Here is a 20,964-nt window from a genome sequence, read left to right on the forward strand (position 1 = left end):
TGACACAGTAGGAGACCTGGCATGGAGGAGTGGGTGTCAGTGTCCTTATCAGTAGTTTCTCGTTTGCCTCCAGCCTTCGCTTCTCTTTTGTGGAGCAGTGTCTCAGGACCCGTGCACAGGCTGTTCCCTCTTCCTGGGATGCTAGTGACGGCTGCTTTCTCCTCCCTTTAACATCCTCCCATGCCTTCACTTTTGGGGTAAACGTAACTTACACTGGGAAGCGTCCTATGAGCCCCTCCTCTAACCCGCATCTCTCTTTCTGACCTTCCCCAGCACAAGTTTAGCTGCTCTGAGCTCTCAGGGATCCTTCAGCTCTTTGTAAACATGGATAGTTTTCTTAAGCTTACGAGTAGAGAGCCTTGTTCAGAGTAGTCGTCTCTGCCACCGTGCTGTAATATGTGATAAGTAACGTTTATCATGTGACTTTCTTGAAATATTTTATTTCACTTGGCTCTCCAGACTAGTTGGTATTTCTTGGTGATGGGTCTTTAGTGTATCGGAGCCATAGCTTGGCTATCACATGGAGGTAAGTGACTGGGCTTCTGCTCACATTCAGTATTCGTCACTTCTTAAAAATGGGCACAGGCGTCTGTCAGGCGGCAGGTAGTCACTGCTGCTGACCCTGGCTCAGTGTCGAGCCCAGGGAGCCCAGTGCACTCCTAGGGCACAGTCATTCACGAGACTGTGACGGGACCAGGGCTGGGGCTACTCAGCATCTTCCCTTCGCTTTAGGCCTTTCGACTGTTTGGGGTTCAATTTCTGGGTTTTTTTTTTCTCTTATTTCTTATTTGTAAAGTTTGAAGTGAAGAGCTTTTCTATGAGGACTCATCACTTCAGTTGAGTTCAAAAATGAAGATGTATGTGTTGTTTAATTAAGTAGTTAGTCTTAAGGCCTGAGAGATGGCTCAGCGATTAATAGCATTCGTTGTTCTTACAGAGGAACCAGGTTCATAGCTGGGTGTGACGGCACATGCCTGGCCAACCTGGTCTACATAGCAAGTTCTAGGACAGCCAGGGCTGCATAGAGAGACCTTACCTGAGAAAACAAAGAAGAACCAGGTTCAGTTCACAGCACCAATGGGGAAGCTCACAACACCCGTCTGTGACCTCAGTTCCTAGGGGGTCTGACACCTCCCCGGCTTCTCTCTCTGCACTGCATACAGTGCACACTCATAAGTGCATAGATATCAAGGGCTAGCCTCTACTACTTTCCTAAGCTGGGTTTTTATGTCTGTGATTCATGGACTGCTGAAAAAGAGGAAAAAGGCTTTCTAATGCAATGAGTTTATTTGTAATGCTTGGGTTCTGTTTTGCAGTTCAAGCGATACGTCAGTAAACTTCGGAGCAAAAGCACAGTTTTCAAAAAGAAGCACCAGATAATAGCCGAGTTTAAGGCCGAGTTTGGCCTCTTGCAGAGGACAGAAGAACTTCTGAAGCAACGTCAGGAAACCATTCAACATCAACTGGTAATACAGCGTTATCGTGGCTGCTAAAAATACCGACGTCAGGAGGCTTATTTTATGGCTTGTAGCTTTATGCTGAAGTCATTGTTTTTACTGGAAAATCGTCCAATTATTAATTTTCTTGGATTAATTACAGAGATGTCATATAAGCTGATTCATTTATTTTTTTAATACAGCAGTAAGCACTGCCTTTTAAAACTATGTGTGCCTACTTTGGGGTTATTAATAGAAGTTGGAAGTCCAGCTGGGTTTTTCTTGGTTAGCTAGTTAATATGAGTAAAATTATCATTCCAAGCGGATGACTGTAAAACATTTATATATCATAGCTCACACATGCACTTCCAAGGAGCTGTGGAAAGAAATAGCCAGGGAAGGTGCTGTGTGGAGTTTGCCTGCAGGCTTGTTCCTTGTGTTTGTGCTTTGGTTGGCCCGTAATAGTTGAAACATTGCTGTTGAGCCGCTCTGAACGCCAGGTCCCTGCAGTTCTCGTGGTGTGACACTTTACCCCCTTCCCCCCGTGGGGGAAGCTATTTCATCAGGACGCTGCTGTGACCTGCAAGCCTGGTTGAGGTCAAGGGCATTTCACTTTTCGGTGTTGTGATTTAAGACTAAAATTTACAGTAAACCAAACATGGATCTCACAACACTAGTTTAAAAATTGACAGTAGCCCCTGCATTATTGGTCAGACTATTTCCTAGTGTCCTCTTGGATCCCTTAGCCTTGACTTTAAATCAAATATTTGCGGATTTCCAGTTTCCTCTTGTGCTGTAGAATTCTAATTCACCGTGGCTGCATGGGTTATTGGCCTCTCTCTCTCCTCCCTCTTACTTGCACTCCCATGGCATCTGTCTTAGTCCTCATGCCGCTCCCCCTCTTCCTTTATCATTGGTGTTATGTTTGTTCATTGTGTGTGTTCACGTGCATGTGTGGATGTCACAGGACGACTTCTAGGGGTCTGTCCTCTCCTTCCACCACATGGGTCCCAGGGACAGACTCAGGTCCTCAGGTTTTGCAGCAACTGTCCTTATCCTGAGCCACCTCAGTGGTCCTGTGTCTTTATTAATCATGTGTGTCACTTTTTCTCTCTTACATCCCACAGTCTTGTTTCTCAGAGTGCTTTACTCTGGACTGTTTTATTGTCTTGCTCTTTAGACCTTCCTTTGTTCTTAGATTGATTTATTTTTGTGTGCATAAGTATTTAGCCTGTGTGTGTGTGTGCGCGTGCATGCATGCGGCCCACGTGTGTACTCAGATCCCTTGGAACTAGAGTTACAGATGGTTGTGAGCCGCCATGTGGGCGCTAGAAACCAAACCTGCGTCCTCTGGAAGAGCAACAAATGCTCTTAACCGAGCCATCTTTCCAAGCCTGTTTTTCTACCTTCTGGTTCATTAATCTGTGTGCATGTGTGTGTGTGCGTGCGTGTGCGTGTGTGTGCCTAGTTTGCTGTTTAAAACATTTATAAAGTTCTTAATCTCACTTATTTTATTTCTCCATTTTTGAATTTCCAGTTTATTCTATTTTATAGGTCCTAGTTCATGGTCTCAAGTTCCTATCTACTAAGTTTATACAGACACCCATTTCTCTTGCCTATTTTTTTTCTTGTTTTAGGAGAGTGGTCCTGTTTCTTTATTCTTACTATTTATTAGATGTCAAAAATTATGTATAATTATGGCTCTAACTATATTAATTTTCCATCCAAAGGAGAATTTAATTTTTTTCTGAAGATCACTTTGAGAGGTAATGTTAGAGCTGATTTTCTTCTAATTTTTATTTACTCATAAGGACAGTCCATATACTGTGAGAGATTTTATTCCTTGAAATTGGTTGTTACTATTGGGCCTGGGTCTGGCTGTTAGGTTATCCCTACTCTCTAAGATGCAGCCCTCTGAGGCATTAGCTGGAAGCCAGGACAGTTATCAGGGTGCCTATATGTTCACAAGTCTTGAGGTCTACCTCTGTCTCCATAGTCCTGTGGAAATGCTGAAATCTGTCTCTCTCATAAGCAGCCATATGCCAGTGTCTGCTCCGTCTCTTGAGTGTCGTCCTCCTCAGTGAACAGCTGAGGAGTTTGATCATGCCCACAGGTGAAGCTGCTCGCAGAGCTGTGTGCTAATTACCTGTGACTCCTTCTCTTTTATGCCCGTCCTATTGGCAGCCCAGAAATCCAATCCTTTGGAATATTCAATGTTTTTATTATTCTTTGAGATACTACTGTGTAGGCTAGGCTGCCCTGACACTGTGTAGTCCGAGCTGGCTTTGAAGTCATGATCTCCTGTCCCTAGTCTTCTGCATGCTGGATTACAGTCATGTGCAAATATGCTGGGCTTCCAGTAAGGTTTTAAAACTTGCCATTCCTCAGAAACTTCTCATTAGATCACGAGAGCCTTCAATTTTGAGCTCTCTCTCTCTCTCTCTCTCTCTCTCTCTCTCTCTCTCTCTCTCTCTCTCTCTCTCTTTGTTTTTGAGACAGGATTTTTCTGTGTCACCTTGACCATCACTCTGTAGACCAGGCTGGCCTCTTGCTTTGAGTGCTGGATCAAAGACACCCACCACCACCCAGCTTGAGTTCTTTTCCCACTCAGCCTTTCAGCAGCATTTAACAAAGTTGACTGTTCCCTCCTCCCTGAAACATTTTTCTGCAGGCATTAGGAGCTGGCGCAGTCTGTGCTTGCCACATAAGCAGGAGGACCTGAGCTCAGTCCTTCACACCATGTCAGGGTGAAGCACACCAGTGCAAGCCTGGCACCAGGGTGCAGAGTCAAGACGACTGCAGGGCTTGCTGGCAAGGCTGTACTCAAATCAGTGAGCTCCAGGTTCAGTGAGAAGCGCTGTCTCAAAAAACATGGTGGAGAGCAATTGAGAAAGACACTGGGGTCAGCCTCTGCACACATGTGCAAGCTCACACATGTGTATCCACACATACATTATTCCACTCGTCATCATCCAGGATGTTGCATTCTCGGGTTTCTCTTCCAGACAAAGGTTGCTACTCCACTGCTGGGGTCCCGCTTCCATGCTGCAGCAGAGCTTTGCTCAGACGTCGTGTACCTTCTGTGCGACATCTCATCCCCCCTGGAGTGTGCTGTGTTTCCTTGTTTTATGTTGTGTGTCTTCCCACTAGAAATAAGCTAGTTCCACTAGAGAGGAGAACCCAGCACTCTATACCAGTGACTAGAACTGTGCTCAAAACACAGTTACCCGTGAATGCACACTTCACCACATGTCTATTGGGGGCACCGTGTGTTTCATGTTCTGCACTAAGTATGTAGCCGTATTTGAAGTCTGGCATTCGATACGCTGCCTCTGCTCTCAGGACAGAATGGCAACTTTGAGTGCAGGTTTGTATAAAGACGCATTCCTGGATGACATCAGAATGGAAGTCAGAGCAGATTGTCTGTTAGGATTCTGTACAAAGTATGTAAGTCACAACTTTTCAACAGAAATAGGAAGTATTTCTTGTGGGAGGGAGACGCCAGTACTCATGGCCTGTCCGTTTCTTATAGCGAACCATTGAAGAGAAGAAGGGCATCTCTGGATACAGCTACACCCAAGAGGAGCTTGAGAGAGTGTCGGCCCTGAAGAGCGAGGTTGACGAGATGAAAGGCCGGACCCTGGACGACATGTCAGAGATGGTAAGGGCTTCTGTCCTGCTTGCTTGTCGACTTACTTCGTGCGTGTGTGTGTGTGTGTGTGTGTGTGTGTGTGTGTGTGCGCGCGTGTGTGTGTGCATGTGCATGTGTGTGTGCGTGTGCGTGTGTAATTTCAGTTAAACATTTAAACATTCATCTCTATACAGTATTTACTGTCTATTCTTTTGCCTCGTGCTTGTATGGTTCCAGGGGTGGAGCTCCTGGGGCAGCAAGGGAAGGCACGAAGGACAGACACACAGGCACATATAGAGAAAAGCTAGGGTGGGTGTCCAGGCTCTAAGAAGCTGCTGCTGCGTACCTGCTTAGCTGTTTATTACACACAAGGAACAAGGAGGGAGCATAGCTACTCTTCTTAGGAGCAGTCTCTGTAGGGTAGCAGGCTTCAGGCTGTAAGCATCTACAGGGGAAAGCTACGGTGGGCATTTTCGGCACACACTGTCAACTCTCACACTCAGGCCACAGGAAGGATTTGACTGGGGAAGGCCTTACCGTGCCCTGGGGACTCAGGTGTTGGTCCTGGACATGCTCCGCTCACGTTGACAGCAGCACACACGCCACTGGAGACCTCTCTCTCTCTCCTGCACTCTTTCATATATGTGGTGTTTTTATCAAGGAATTGGTCCATTAGAATGTTTGACTTAAAGTAGTGCATAACTTGTATCTTTTTTTTTTTTTTTTTTTTTTTTTTTTTTTGGACTGGGGACCGAACCCAGGGCCTTGCCCTTTCTAGGCAAGCGCTCCACCACTGAGCCAAATCCCCCACCCCGCATAACTTGTATCTTAATGTAATATTAAAGAAATAGTTATGTTAAAAATCAGTACTGGAATTATTTCATCTTTGTATATGTTTTTTATATTGCAGTCATTTTCATCAAGCATCATGATATTAAAATCTTTTCTTATTTATTGGTAAATAGTTGTATCCCCAAACTCAAAGACTTCCCTGAATTTATCCTAGAACTTTCTGGATTTTGCCCAGACCTAGTTTCTAAACATGATTAGTATAGAGGAGGCCTCCAGGACCCCTCTTCTGTCAGCTCTTCACATTCATATAGAAAAATCACGCATGCATATTTGTGCTCACTTTACCTGCCCTCCTGAATTGCACGTCTCGTGGACAGTGACATAACGGTGCACAGGTACCCTGCAGCTGCTCTGCAGTACTTCAGTGAACTGCCTTCAGTGTTAGCTTACAGACATCGCCTCAGAAGGGCGGGGTCATGGTGACTGACACTTAGAACCAGCAGCTGTCCTTCACTGCGCTAAGGAGCTAACATCTTCCAGCCAGGCCTAGTCACATATCTGTAATCCCAGCACTCGGGAAGCAGAGACAGGCAGATCTCTGTGAGTTCAAGGACAACCAGAGCTACATAGTGAGACCCTGTATTCTCCCAAAAAAAATAAGAAAAAAAGAAATCAACATCTATCCCTTTCCTATTATTTGGCACTAAAGTAAGTAAAGTTTCTATTTCTGTAAGTCTTTATTTAACTGCAGTGGTATTTTTATGTATGCGGCATTTTTCATTTTTTTAAATGCCATGTGTTTCACTTTAAACGACAGGTAAAAAAACTGAATTCCCTGGTATCAGAAAAGAAGTCAGCTTTAGCCCCAGTTATAAAAGAACTACGGCAATTGCGTCAGAAATGTCAGGTAAGCTTGATTTTGGTGGTTTTAGCTGCCTTGCTTGGATATACCAGTGGACGCTAAGTATTTTATTTGGGAGATAATGGAAAGGAAGTTAGTTACAGAACTGGTGTGACATCGGGCAGGGGTGACAGGGCCCGCAAAGGTCTTGTTGGATTTCTGTCACTTACTTTGTCATGAATCAGTGAGGACTGAGAAGGAATTCCAACTGAAATGCAAAGTGCACCCAGATGAGATTTTTAAAACTCATTTGCGTTTGAGAGCTGTAAATATTAAATCTCATTCTGTGTGGCCGAGCGAAGGCAGACCACCCCAGAACTAGCAGGCGGCCATGGACGGGTGAGCCCACTGTCCTGGCAGCACAGCAGGCGCCACCGTGGGCTAAGCTCCAGGCAGCTACTGCGGAGTTCGCTGTAACCACGGCCATAAAGGACAGGGAGAGGTACAGCCTCCACAGCACGGTGAGCGGCCTCTAGCATTTGGTTAGTGTTGCTGCTCCATCAGTCTCTGCGGTAATTGTGAGTGTGAGTGTGAGCCATCCTGCTTGTGCCTGAGGACGGAACTAGAACCAGTTCTATGTGAACACCATCTGTCAGAGTTAGCTCCAGAGCGGAAAATCACACAGACTTTGAAGTCAGTTATAGACATCATTTCCTTTTATAGAAAAGGCCCCACCGTCTAAGATAGGTTTAGAAGCTTATCTAGACAGACAAATGGGAGGCAAATGTAGGGTCCTATTCTAGTCTGCAAATGCTCCTCTCCTCTCCTCCCCTCTCCTCTCCCCTCCCCTCCCCCCCCCCTTTCTCTCCCCTCCCCCCTCCCCCTCCTCCTTTCTCTCCCCCCTCCCCTCCCTCTCTCCCTCTTCCTCTTTCCATGGTCTTCCTCCCATATTTTTCTGGAGCTCTATGTTCACACCCGGCTGGCCTTGGATTTAAAGAGATCCACGTGCCTCTTCCAAGCACTAGGATTAAAGTTGACCGCCCCCCCCACGTCCAGCCTAAAATGCCTTATTTTAGCCTGTCTCATTACACACTGCTACCATCACAGAGCAGTCAAAGGGTTATGCTCTCTCAGGTTTATGGTCTAAGGGATATGGTAGCAGCACATAAGAATTCAAGCAAGATGAAAGAAATCACATCTAAAGAGCAAGTAATGGGGTTGGGGATTTAGCTCAGCGGTAGAGCGCTTGCCTAGCAAGCGCAAGACCCTGGGTTTGGTCCCCAGCTCCGAAAAAAAAAGAAAAGAAAAAAAAAAAAGAGCAAGTAATGTATATATATTAATATATTGTAGAACAGGCCTGAGAGACTCTTAAGAAAGTTTTGAGCTGTAGGAATGTTGGCAGTGGGGACTTACAGGTAGGGATGGTAAAGTTGATGTTAACAGTCTTTATTAAGCACTAGCTATGTACCTTGTACTCTGACATTCCTCATTTGGACCTTACAAACCATCCAAAGAGACAGGACTTATGGAAAGACAGGAAGGAGTGGGGGGAGGGAGGGTAGAAGGGAGGGGTGCAGGGAGGCAGGCATAGAGACTAGAGACTTGTCTAAGGTTGTGTTGTGGCAAACGGCACTATACTAGTAATGTAATGTGACCCCTGAATCTTTGTGGAGCCTCCTCTGTTTCTGCCACGTGCCAGTCTTCTTACCACCATGTCTTTTTCCACATCATGGTCTACTCTTGCGGGAGCTAGTTATGCCTCGCACCAGCTCCCACTGCCGTATTGTTAAGTATCTCACACAGTGGCCTTTCTGTTATGCCAAAACGTTCACCTCTAACTTCTCTGTTGTCCTTGATTTTATTTGTTTGCCTTGTGGTGCTTGAGATGGAGTCCAGGGCCTGTCACATGTTAGACAAGCATTCTTCGACCTACCACTAAATATTCCCTATTTCAAAGGTTTCGTGTGTTTTGTTTTGGTTTGACTTTAATGATGTTGCAGATGGAATCCAACTTTTTTTTTTTTTCGGAGCTGAGGACCGAACCCAGGACCTTGTGCTTGCTAGGCAAGTGCTCTACCACTGAGCTAAATCCCCAACCCCGGAATCCAACTTTTGACACATGCCAGGCAAGTGTCTTCCCAGTAAACTACATCCCTAGTCTAACAGCCATTGTTTAAATTCAAATCATTGTTAGTGTTTGGGAGAGGATCTGACTCTTGCCCAGAACTCATGGGCTAAGGGAACCCCTCATCCCTTAGGCCATGCCTTTTTATTTTGTTTTATTTCTATTTGTTTTAAGTGAAGATCTTACTGTGCAGTCCTGGCTGGCCTGGAAGACACTGTGTTGCCCAGGCTGGCCTTGAGCTCCTAGAGGTCAGCCTGCCCCAGTCCCAAAATGTTGGGATTGAAGGTGTGTGCTACCATGACCAGTGACACTATCATATGTTTAAAGACCAAGAGCATTTCAATACACTGTACACTGTAACTTTAGTGGGCTATCCTCCAGTATTTCCATTGTACTGAGAATGCATTCTAAAATTAAATTTATAACTATTAAAAATCAAGAGTATCACCAACTCAAGATTTACAACTTAACATTTATCTAAATTTTTATAATCATCTGTAACTAGAATAACATCTTGAAAAGTTTATTTTCCTAGAGGCAGTTCTATAGCTGTGTAGTTAAATGGAATAATTACCTGCAGATGTAATCGTATACTCAGTTTAGAGTATAGTCTAATAGTTTAGTTTCCTTGAAGTACTTGTTATCGGTTGATTGCTCTTTTCTTAGAAAGTAAGGCTAAGCTGGCTGTGTAGAGCTGGATTGATCAGAGGTTCAAGGCCATCTTTGGTTACATCTGCACTGAACTTGAAGCCACTGTGGGCTCCATGAGATCCTGTCTCAACAAACCCTCCAAACCCTAAAATTGTAATGATTCAAGCTGCACAGCACTGTTTAAGGGAGAGTAGGGAAGACTGGGGTATGGAGCACCCCTGCAGCTCTCACTCCATCCTAGGCCGAAGGCATGGATGGCTTCCATCCCTTCCAGTACCTTCCCTAAACTGCTAATTCCTAAAACACGGCAGCCCCAGATTACCTTGTAGGTCTTATTTCTAGGCACTACCTTCTGCCATTTAAAGTCTCAAGGTGGCTTAGAGCACCTGCCACCCTCCCAGAAGTCAGAGTCTAGGTCAGAGCACCCACACAGGGTACCTCCCTTTTTCTGGCCACCGTGGGCCCCTGCCCATATGTGACAGACAGAGATGTATGTATGTACATGTACATGTAAGTAAAAGTAAATGTTTTGTACGTCTGTACAAGTAAGAAAGTTCCTTTGTTCTGTGACTTCCTTGCCCCAGTTGTGAGTGAGCAGCATTACTAAGGCACTGTCCTGCTGGTGTCACGCCCTTGATCCCAGCACTCAGGAGGCAGAGGCAGGAGGATCTCTGTGAGTTCAAACCGAGCCTGCTCTACAGAGGGAGTTCTAGAACAGCCAGGGCTGTTATACAGAGAGAGACTCTGTCTCAAAAAAAAAGAAAGTTCAAGACCAGTTAAGGCTACCAGAGAACCTGTCTCAAAAATACTATTTTTCCTATCTGCTACTTCATCAGAGAGAGAGAGAATATAACTTAATAGAGCCTTAAATACTTTCCAGAAATTTTATGGAAGTTAGTAAATAGATTTTATTTGTTTCTTTGTCTATTTATTTATTTGCTTATTTACTTAGCGGCAGAGTCTAATTGTGTAATCCTGACTGGCCTGGAAGTCACTATGTAGACCAGGCTAGCTTTGAATTCACAGAAATTCACCAGCCTCTGCTTCTCCTCGTGAGTGCTGGGACTAAAGACATGTAACAAAGGTTTTTTGTTTTGTTTTGTTTTTTTCTTTTTTCTTTTTTTCGGAGCTGGGGACCGAACCCAGGGCCTTGCGCTTGCTAGGCAAGTGCTCTACCACTGAGCTGAATCCCCAACCCCAAAGGTTTTTTTAATTAGTTAATTAATTTATTTAATATTATTTGTATTTTGTGTGTGTGTGTGTGTGTGTGTGTGTGTGCGTGCGCGCACATGCATGCATGCATGTGCATGTTTGTCTGTCTGTGGGGACAACTGTGAGAGCTAAAGGAAATCCTTGAACCCCTGGCTCTCGAATCATAGATGGTTGTGAGCTGCTCTGTGTAGGTGCTGAGATCTGAACTCAGACCCTGTAAGAAGAGTAATTAGTGCTTGTCTCTGAGCCAGGCCCAAATTATTATTTAATGGCTGCCTTAAATTTGTTTTATATATACTCACTTTATAAAAGTCTCTTTTTCAGGCTAGGGATGTAGCTCATAGTAGAGCTTTATATAGCATGTGAGAAGCCTTGTGTAAAGTTCCCTAAACATGCACACATGCACACACATATACACACATGCACACACATATACACACATACACACATACACACACACATACACACACACACAATTATCTTAAATATGAATTTTTATTGGAAAGCAGACTGAAATCAACCCTGATTGACATGGTGGTAATTTTTGCTGTACATTTCTTCCTTCTTCTACTTTACACAGTTTTAGACAGATCTGAAGTTAGATGTTGCTGTGTGATACAATCTGAAAGGCGCATTTTAGTAGATAGGTTTGCCTTGTTTCTGTTTACTGACGTACAGACATCCTGGTCTTGGCGCTAGCACATTATGTGTGCATTTGGAGTTTAAAGCCTGTACAAGTCTTTCTCTTTTGCTCTCATTTGTGTGTGTGTTGGAGTGACTGTGTTCCACCTTGTGGCTTTCTTCTAGCCATTGTGTGTCCAACTTCACCCTTGCATTAGATAGCATCTATTAATTCTCTCCTTGAGAAGTGAGGAAACTGGTTTGCTTTGGTTTTGTGGTCTTTTTAACTCCCTCACCCACCTCCTCTGACAACGGAGTTTAGTTGGTGTGTCGTCTTAGTGTTTGCCTGTGTGCTTTGACTGTGCTTGTGCTGTGGCGTCTTTGTACGCTCCTGTTTACTCCTAGAAGTTCTCTTAATTAGAAAACCAGCACCTTGTCCTGTCTTCTCCTTCTTTCCCCTCTTTCTCCCTTCAGGCATTGCATCATCCCTGCCTTAGCAGCCTCGTGTCCCTGATTCCATCCCCCCGGCCCCCTAATTTAGCTCGTATGTCTGAACTGCAGGTCTGATGTTCTTCCCAGTGTGTCTTCATGTCCCTTCTCTTTGTAGCCTCTAATAGAGCCTCTTTGTCCTCTAATAGAGCCCTCACAAATGACTCCAAAGACCAGCAGCCCCCGCCATGAGTCCTTGTGTGTTCTAGAGTTTGTTTGCATATTTCCACAACAGTTTAGTCGACCACGCTTTCTTTCTTTGAGTATTTCTATAAAGTGTTTCTATAAACTACAAGTGTTAAATGTGGCCGTACGGTAGGTTTGAGGCCAGCCTGACTTTGCTAGTTTGGTCATGAGAAGAATGTGTCCATCCCAGTTGTTGAGTACAGGATTTGCCGAATCACTGGGCTTCTTAGAAGTGTTGAACTTTCTGGTGGATGATAGTTGTGTTTAATAGATAACGTCTCACAGAAACTCTCTAGGTGGAAAGGATTCTGGAGGTGGGTGTTGGTCTCAACACTTAATAAAGACTAGGTTAATTAACATCGTGAGCCAGTGTACAGACTTTAGAATGACCTAATACACACACACACACACACACACACACACACGTACACACACACACACACACACACACACACACACACACACATACACACACACGGATTGTTATCCTCTGGCATTTTATTTTCTTATTTCTAGTTCCTCTTTATACTGTCATGTCTGCTTTAGGTTCACCCCATGGTTACCGTTGCTCACCATTGCTGCCTGTGTTTCATAACTTCCTTCCAAGCAGCCACCCTCCCTGAAAGCCATTCATTCATTCATTCATTCATTCATTCATTCATTCATTCGCTTGTTTCATGGGGGCATACAGCAGTCAGAAGAGGGTATTAGACTCCCTGGAGTTAAAAGAGGTGGTGAGGCTCCTGATGGGGGCACTGGGAACCGAACCTGGATCCTCTGAGAAAGCAGCAGCTGCTACAGCTGTCAAGCCAGCTCTCCAGCCCTTAATTTTTTTCATTTGTTTATTATGTGTATGTGTGTGCAGACATGTCTGTCTGTCTGTCACTGTGTAAAACAAAATGACTGAGCAGTTCACAACCTCCTCTTCCAGCCTTCTAAGAGCCAGGATAGCAGCTGGCCGCCATGCCCAGGGCAGAAGGTGGTGGTTACTCAGGAGTTTTGCCTAGAGTTTTAGACTGGTCACAAGCTAGGGGTTAGTTTTGAGCTAATATCTCAGCTTGTAAGTTCTTGGACCATGTAGGTGGAGAAATCCAAACCTTAAGTCAGCCTGAGTTCATGTACCCACAGCAGCCAAGATATATCTTGATTGAGCTGCATTTTAGATTCACATTTTCATATAATATTATTAATTATTATCAGCCAGTCGTGGTGGTTTACACCTTTAATCGTAGCCCTGGAAAGGCAGAGGCAGGCAGATGTCTGTGGGTTCAAGACTACTCTGTCTACATAGCGGTAAGTTTTAAGGTTTTTACAAACTAGAACTGCATGTTCCCTGATATTTTGGTTTGTTTCTAAAGAAGGTTCTGTAAACAACTGTAGCAAGTTCATCTTCGTGAGTACGCACAGCTGCTGCCCTTTCTCCACTTACAGACATACGATTGTTACATTCATTTATTTATTCTGTGGTGTGTATGTGTGTGTACATGCATAGATGTCAGAGGTCAACTGGTGAGAGTCAGTGTTTTCCCACCGTGTGGGTCCCAGGGCTTGAACTTGGATATCAGACTTGTGGACAAGTCTGTTACCCACAGAGCCACCTCACTGGCTTCCACTTTAGCTCGTGGTATCCACAGAGCCACAGCTCCTCTCCGCAGCTTTCACGTGTTCTAGTTACGCCAAGCCATATGTAGTCCCATACCACAGCGACTGCACACGCAGCAGGACTCATGCTTGCAAGTTCCCAGCGTGTGCTCCTGTTTCCAAGGACGGTACTGTGGGACCAGGGTTGTTTCCGGGCTAATTTAACCCTTCTTCTTTAACCCCTAACCCTTCGGAAGTTTCCAAACAGAGAGCAGCTTGGACTGTGGGGTCCTCAGTTCCAGCCTCTCACCCTGCATGTTCCCAGTAGTTTGTCCTACCCTGTGGATGTTCCTATCCGTCTGTGTGCGGACTCCTTTTCCCATGATAACCACTGCCTGCCTCTGGTTCTAAGACTGATGATTCTACTTCCTTGGCAATCCAGTTCAGCCTTGGATTTCAGGAGACATTTGCTTCTCCTTAGCTAGCATTTGCAGATACTTATCGTCCTTGTGTATTTGCAGATTTTCAGATTATCTCCTTCAAAATACCTAAATAAACTTGGAAACCACTAAAAGAGCTTGAATTCCATTCTGACTGCCCTTTATAGCAGTGCAATCTGGGCAAGGCACTGACCTTTCCGAGTGTTCTCTAAGCCATCTGTGGAGGTGGCAGCGGCACCCCCTTCAGTGCTGTAGATTTAGTTACTGTCCAGGTTCTAATAGGATTCTGAGGTCTTACACAGCCCACGGACGTCTTCATCCTCCCTCTCCCTAGTCCCAGACTCTGTCCAAAAATGGACCACTCATTTCATTCCCCGAATTCTTCTTCTCCTGTGCTTCCAACCCTTACACACAGTGTCCTTTTCTTTTTAAAGCATCTCCTTTCCCTTGCTCACCTTCCCCTAACCATTCTTCCTAATCCCTCATTCTCCGTTTAGATATTGGTTTCTCCAGGACGCTGTCCCCACTGATTCCCCAAGCCTGGGTTGGGTCTGAGAGTCCTGTGCTCCTGTGCAGGCCATGTGCCCATGCCTCTGAGCGTCACTTAGGGGTGAGCTGTTTGTGTACTGTTGTGTCCCAGCTCCTAAGCAAGAGCCTGGCACACAGATCAGTACATGGAAGCCGTTGGTCTTATCAGCCCCTCCATTTGTCACAACTCTCAAATGTCCAGTTGTATAAATAACTCTCGAGTATGCCAGGAAGCTGGGAGTTAGGTTACAGGACTGACAGGGTGCACATTGTTTCCGAGGCACATTCTCTGCCTTTGTTTTTCACTTAATCGTCTGCCCTTTCAAACTAGGAGCTAACCCAGGAGTGTGATGAGAAGAGAACCCAGTATGATAGCTGTGCGGCAGGCCTTGAAAGCAACCGGTCCAAATTAGAGCAGGTAAGAAGAGGGCTTTAACAGTTTACCAAGGCTGCCCGCGCATGCGGGGCACCCACTCAGTGTTACTACATTCTTACATCTTTACCGTCGCCTCCCAGCATGCCTCCAAAGTACCCGAATTCTCATTCCTTTAAGCTTGGTATGCAGACTCTGACGCTCCCATCTGTATGACTACCCCCAAAGCAGAAGGCCCATTTTCTCTTGGCAGACCCTGTAGTAACCATCTGTCCACTCGGGTCTGCCTTCCTGTGTTTAATCTCCCAGAGCAGACTTGGTGTCATATGTAAGCCACCCCCCACTGACTTCCCAGTATACTTGAAGTAAACCTAACCTTCAGGGTACGTTATAGGGGCTCCAGATGCCTGGTCAAGGTCATATCTTTGTCCTCCTCCTTGTCGAACGCAGTGGCCTTGTGTCTGAACTTCAAACTGGCCAAGCTCATTTCTACTTCCAGGTTACCGTGTGTGCTCCTGTCTGCCTGGGACACTCAGTGTCTTCTTCCCCATTGTCTGCAGCTCATAGATCTCAGCCTGAAAGTCAGCTCCAACTCAGACACATCCCGATCACTCTGCCTTTGTTTCCCACCCCCTCTCCCCCAGGCTGACACGCTTTACTGCCCCATCTCCCCAGTGCCGAGTTGTCCACATGAACCTGCATCCACTAGGAACAGCCTTCATTCCTATTCCCTGTTTATGAGCGGAAGGGCCCCACTTTCTTCCTCACTGCTGTGTCCCTAGCTCTTCCAAGAGTGCTAGACACTCAGTAGCTAGACACTTAATAAGTGAGTAACTGAAGTTAGCATCTGAAGTCAGCGTGCTAGGATAGTCTCAGCATAAGTTAACAAGAGAGTAACTGCACCCGAGGTTAGAGCGTGCTAGGATAGTCTCAGCATAAGTTAACAAGAGAGTAACCGCACCCGAGGTTAGAGTGTGCTAGGACTAGTCTCAGTAGAAGTTAACAAGAGAGTAGCTGCACCCAGGGTTAGAGCGTGCTAGGACAAGTCTCAGTAGAAGTTAACAAGAGAGTAACTGCACCCAGGGTTAGAGCGTGCTAGGATAGTCTCAGCATAAGTTAACAAGAGTAGCTGCACCCAGGGTTAGGCGTGCTAGGACTAGTCTCAGTAGAAGTTAACAAGAGAGTAACTTCACCCAGGGTTAGAGCGTGCTAGGATAGTCTCAGCATAAGTTAACAAGAGAGTAGCTGCACCCAGGGTTAGAGCATGCTAGGACTAGTCTCAGTAGAAGTTAACAAGAGAGTAACTGCACCCGAGGGTAGAGCGTGCTAGGATAGTCTCAGCATAAGTTAACAAGAGAGTAACTGCACCCGAGGTTAGAGCGTGCTAGGATAGTCTCAGCATAAGTTAACAAAGAGTAGCTGCACCCAGGGTTAGGCGTGCTAGGACTAGTCTCAGCAGAAGTTAACAAAGAGTAACTGCACCCAGGGTTAGGCGTGCTAGGACTAGTCTCAGTAGAAGTTAACAAGAGAGTAGCTGCACCCAGGGTTAGAGCGTGCTAGGACTAGTCTCAGTAGAAGTTAACAAGAGAGTAGCTGCACCCGAGGTTAGAGCGTGCTAGGACTAGTCTCAGTAGAAGTTAACAAGAGAGTAACTGCACCCGAGGTTAGAGCGTGCTAGGACTAGTCTCAGTAGAAGTTAACAAGAGAGTAACTGCACCCAGGGTTAGAGCGTGCTAGGACTAGTCTCAGTAGAAGTTAACAAGAGAGTAACTGCACCCAGGGTTAGAGCGTGCACCCGTAAGTTAACAAAGGTTAGAGCGTGCTAGGACTAGTCTCAGCATAAGTTAACAAGAGAGTAGCTGCACCCAGGGTTAGAGCGTGCTAGGACTAGTCTCAGTAGAAGTTAACAAGAGAGTAGCTGCACCCAGGGTTAGAGCGTGCTAGGACTAGTCTCAGTAGAAGTTAACAAGTGAGTAACTGCACCCGAGGTTAGAGCGTGCTAGGACTAGTCTCAGTAGAAGTTAACAAGAGTAACTGCACCCAGGGTTAGGCGTGCTAGGATAGTCTCAGTAGAAGTTAACAAGGTAACTGCACCCGAGGGTTAGGCGTGCTAGGATAGTCTCAGTAGAAGTTAACAAGAGGTAGCTGCACCCAGGGTTAGGCGTGCTAGGACTAGTCTCAGTAGAAGTTAACAAAGTGCTGCACCAGGGTTAGGCGTGCTAGGATAGTCTCAGCATAAGTTAACAAGAGGTACCCGAGGGTTAGGCGTGCTGGACTAGTCTCAGCATAAGTTAACAAAGAGAGTAGCTGCACCCGAGGTTAGGCGTGCTGGGACTAGTCTCAGCATAAGTTAACAAGAGTAACTGCACCCGGGTTAGGCGTGCTAGGATAGTCTCAGCATAAGTTAACAAAGAGTAACTGCACCCGAGGTTAGGCGTGCTAGGACTAGTCTCAGCATAAGTTAACAAGAAGTAGCTGCACCCGGGTTAGGCGTGCTAGGACTAGTCTCAGCATAAGTTAACAAAGAGTAACTGCACCCAGGGTTAGGCGTGCTAGGACTAGTCTCAGTAGAAGTTAACAAGCTGCACCCGAGGTTAGGCGTGTAACTGTCTCACCTGCACCCAGGGGTTAGTATAAGTGGGGTTGGACTAGTCTCAGTGTTAACTAGGACTAGGGGTCTCAGGACTAGTCTCAGTAAAGTTAACAAGAGAGTAACTGCACCCAGGGTTAGGCGTGCTAGGACTAGTCTCAGTAGAAGTTAACAAGAGTTAGCGTGCACCCAGGGTTAGGCGTGCTAGGACTAGTCTCAGTAGAAGTTAACAAGAGTAGCTGCACCCAGGGTTAGGCGTGCTAGGACTAGTCTCAGTGAAGTTAACAAGAGTAGCTGCACCCAGGGTTAGGCGTGCTAGGACTAGTCTCAGTAGAAGTTAACAAGAGAGTAACTGCACCCGAGGTTAGGCGTGCTAGGACTAGTCTCAGTAGAAGTTAACAAGAGTAACTGCACCTGAGGTTAGGCGTGCTAGGACTAGTCTCAGCATAATTTAACAAGTGAGACTAATTATTGCATAGTTAACAAGGGTAACTGCACCCAAGCGTGCTAGGATACTGCACCCAGGGTTAGGCGTGCTAGGACTAGTCTCAGTAGAAGTTAACAAGTGAGTAACTGCACCCAGTGTTAGAGCGTGCTAGGACTAGTCTCAGTAGAAGTTAACAAGAGTAACTGCACCCAGGTTAGGCGTGCTAGGACTAGTCTCAGCATAAGTTAACAAAGAGTAACTGCACCCAGGGTTAGGCGTGCTAGGATAGTCTCAGCATAAGTTAACAAGTGAGTAACTGCACCCAGGGTTAGAGCGTGCTAGGACTAGTCTCAGTAGAAGTTAACAAGAGAGTAACTGCACCCGAGGTTAGAGCGTGCTAGGACACGTCTCAGCATAAGTTAACAAGAGAGTAACTCTTATGCCGTGGTCAGCTCGAAAAAGAACAGTCTCAGCATAAGTTAACAAGAGTAACTGCACCCGAGGGTTAGGCGTGCTAGGACTAGTCTCAGAGCGTGCTAGGATAGTTAACAACACAAAGTAACTGCACCCGAGGTTAGGCGTGCTAGGATAGTCTCAGCATAAGTTAACAAGAGGTAGCTGCACCCAGGTTAGGCGTGCTAGGATAGTCTCAGCATAAGTTAACAAGTGAGTAACTGCACCCAGGGTTGGGCGTGCTGGGGACTAGTCTCAGTCAGCATAAGTTAACAAGAGAGTAGCTGCACCGAGGTTTACCGCGTTCTAGGATAGTCTCAGCATAAGTTAACAAGAGAGTAACTGCACCCAGGGTTAGAGCGTGCTAGGACTAGTCTCAGTAGAAGTTAACAAGAGAGTAACTGCACCCGAGGTTAGAGCGTGCTAGGATAGTCTCAGCATAAGTTAACAAGAGAGTAACTGCACCCGAGGTTAGAGCGTGCTAGGATAGTCTCAGCATAAGTTAACAAGAGAGTAACTGCACCCGAGGTTAGAGCGTGCTAGGACTAGTCTCAGTAAAGTTAACAAGAGAGGTAACTGCACCCGAGGTTGGGCGTGCTGGGACTAGTCTCAGTCTAGAAGTTAACAAGAGGTAGCTGCACCCCAGGGTTAGGCGTGCTAGGACTAGTCTCAGCATAAGTTAACAAGTGAGTAACTGCACCCGAGGTTAGGCGTGCTAGGATAGTCTCAGTAGAAGTTAACAAGAGAGTAACTGCACCCGAGGTTAGAGCGTGCTTGGACTAGTCTCAGTAGAAGTTAACAAGAGAGTAGCTGCACCCGAGGGTAGAGCGTGCTAGGACTAGTCTCAGTAGAAGTTCACAAGTGCGTAGCTGCACCCAGGGTTAGATCGTGCTAGGACTAGTCTCAGTAGAAGTTAACAAGAGAGTAACTGCACCTGAGGTTAGAGCATGCTAGGACTAGTCTCAGTAGAAGTTAACAAGAGAGTAGCTGCACCCAGGGTTAGAGCGTGCTAGGACTAGTCTCAGTAGAAGTTAACAAGAGAGTAGCTGCACCCGAGGTTAGAGCGTGCTAGGACTAGTCTCAGCATAAGTTAACAAGAGAGTAACTGCACCCGAGGTTAGAGCGTGCTAGGACTAGTCTCAGGACCCGAGCCGCTTGCCTCCGCTGTTATCACAAATGAGCTCGTGCTGGGGAGATGGTTCTGATGGTTGCTCCTTTGTTCTTTCACTAATCTGTTGCCCGTTTAATATATACTGTAGGAAGTACGAGGACTCCGTGAAGAATGTCTTCAAGAAGAAAGTAAATACCATTATACAAACTGCATGATTAAGGTAAGTCCAAGAGTGGGGTCAGAAGCTGTCTTGGAAAAGTTTAAAATTCATCCCTTTTTTTCACTTTTTAGTGGGGTCCTTCATTTCCTTTGTGTCCATTAGGCCGTGAATCCATATGGAACGGGCTCCAGCAGCTCAGGCTCCTTCCCCATTAGTCCCCTCCTAAGCGGGCTTCTCTGGGTGGCAGGCTGGCACTTCAGCTGAACCAGGTGCCCTTCTCTTTGGCTTCCTTTTCTTCTGATCGTTATCCTTCACCCGCTTCAGGAAGCTGTCTGTGCTCTTTGGTGCTTGATATACTCAATCCGCATTGATCCTCTTGGCCAGAATCTTGCCTTAACTTTCTTGTTTACAGTGATGCCAACAACGTGCTGGGTGACATTGTAAACTCTTCGGTTTTTGCTGTGGGGCATTCCTTTTGAACAGTGCCCATTCCTTGATGTCTACAACATCAATGTTGTCATGTAGATTCGCATGTATGTGGCCAAAGGAACAGCTCCATGTTTCCTGAAAGGCCTAGAGAACATATACCAAGTACCTCTCCTCTTTCCTTTTGTGTTTGTCATTTTGGTGAGTTACTGGAAGATGGCTGCCACGGCCGAAAGCAAATTCGTCCTTTCTTTAGTTTGTGTTTTGAGACAGGGTCTCTCTATAGTCCTAGTTGTCCTGAAGCTTGGATCGTGGAGATTAGGATGCTCTAACTCAAGAGATCTACCTGCATCTATTTCCTGCAGGCTGGGATCAAATATGTGCACCACCATCCCTGACTAAAAATTATTTCATTGATTTATTGATTGTGTATGTAGGTGATCATATACACCGTGTGCCCTAGTGCATGTGCAAAGGTCAGAGAACAACTTACAGGACTCAGTGTTCTCTTTCTACCGAGTGGGTACTGGGGATTGAATTCAGGTTGTCAGACTTTGTGGCAATGGCCTTTACCCACTGAACCATTTTGTAGGCCCCATCTGAGACTCCCTGCCCCCAGTATTGGCGACTCCCTGAAGCTTGTGTTTGCATTTAGAACCTAGAAGTTCAGCTTATTGAGCCACTGATGAGATGAAGGCGTCGTCTCTTCTGATCAACAAGAAAAGAGGAAAGCAATTAGGCAAGTGATTTGTGATTTCTCTGATTGACTCCGTGTCTGCACCTACAGAGGGTTTCTTAGTGAGATGGGAGCACACAGTATTTTTGGCTGTCGGGTGAGATGCTAAGCGCTGTTGAAGGCTGGAGTCTGGCGATATGCTGGCCCTCTAACAG

General features: G+C 45.9%; 1 protein-coding gene across 1 annotated transcript in view; it reads left to right on the plus strand.

Annotated features, from left to right (window-relative positions):
* The window catches only part of Ift81 (intraflagellar transport 81), a 96,874-nt gene that overhangs the window by 40,974 nt on the left and 34,936 nt on the right, over positions 1-20,964 (plus strand). Inside the window, exons 12-16 of the mRNA XM_032886783.1 lie at positions 1,317-1,466; positions 4,969-5,097; positions 6,677-6,766; positions 14,865-14,951; positions 19,636-19,707. Coding sequence (XP_032742674.1) covers positions 1,317-1,466; positions 4,969-5,097; positions 6,677-6,766; positions 14,865-14,951; positions 19,636-19,707 — 528 coding nt within the window. The remainder of the gene's footprint in view (positions 1-1,316; positions 1,467-4,968; positions 5,098-6,676; positions 6,767-14,864; positions 14,952-19,635; positions 19,708-20,964) is intronic.

Source organism: Rattus rattus, chromosome 16 (assembly GCF_011064425.1).
Source record: "Rattus rattus isolate New Zealand chromosome 16, Rrattus_CSIRO_v1, whole genome shotgun sequence".
Lineage (NCBI taxonomy): Eukaryota > Metazoa > Chordata > Mammalia > Rodentia > Muridae > Rattus > Rattus rattus.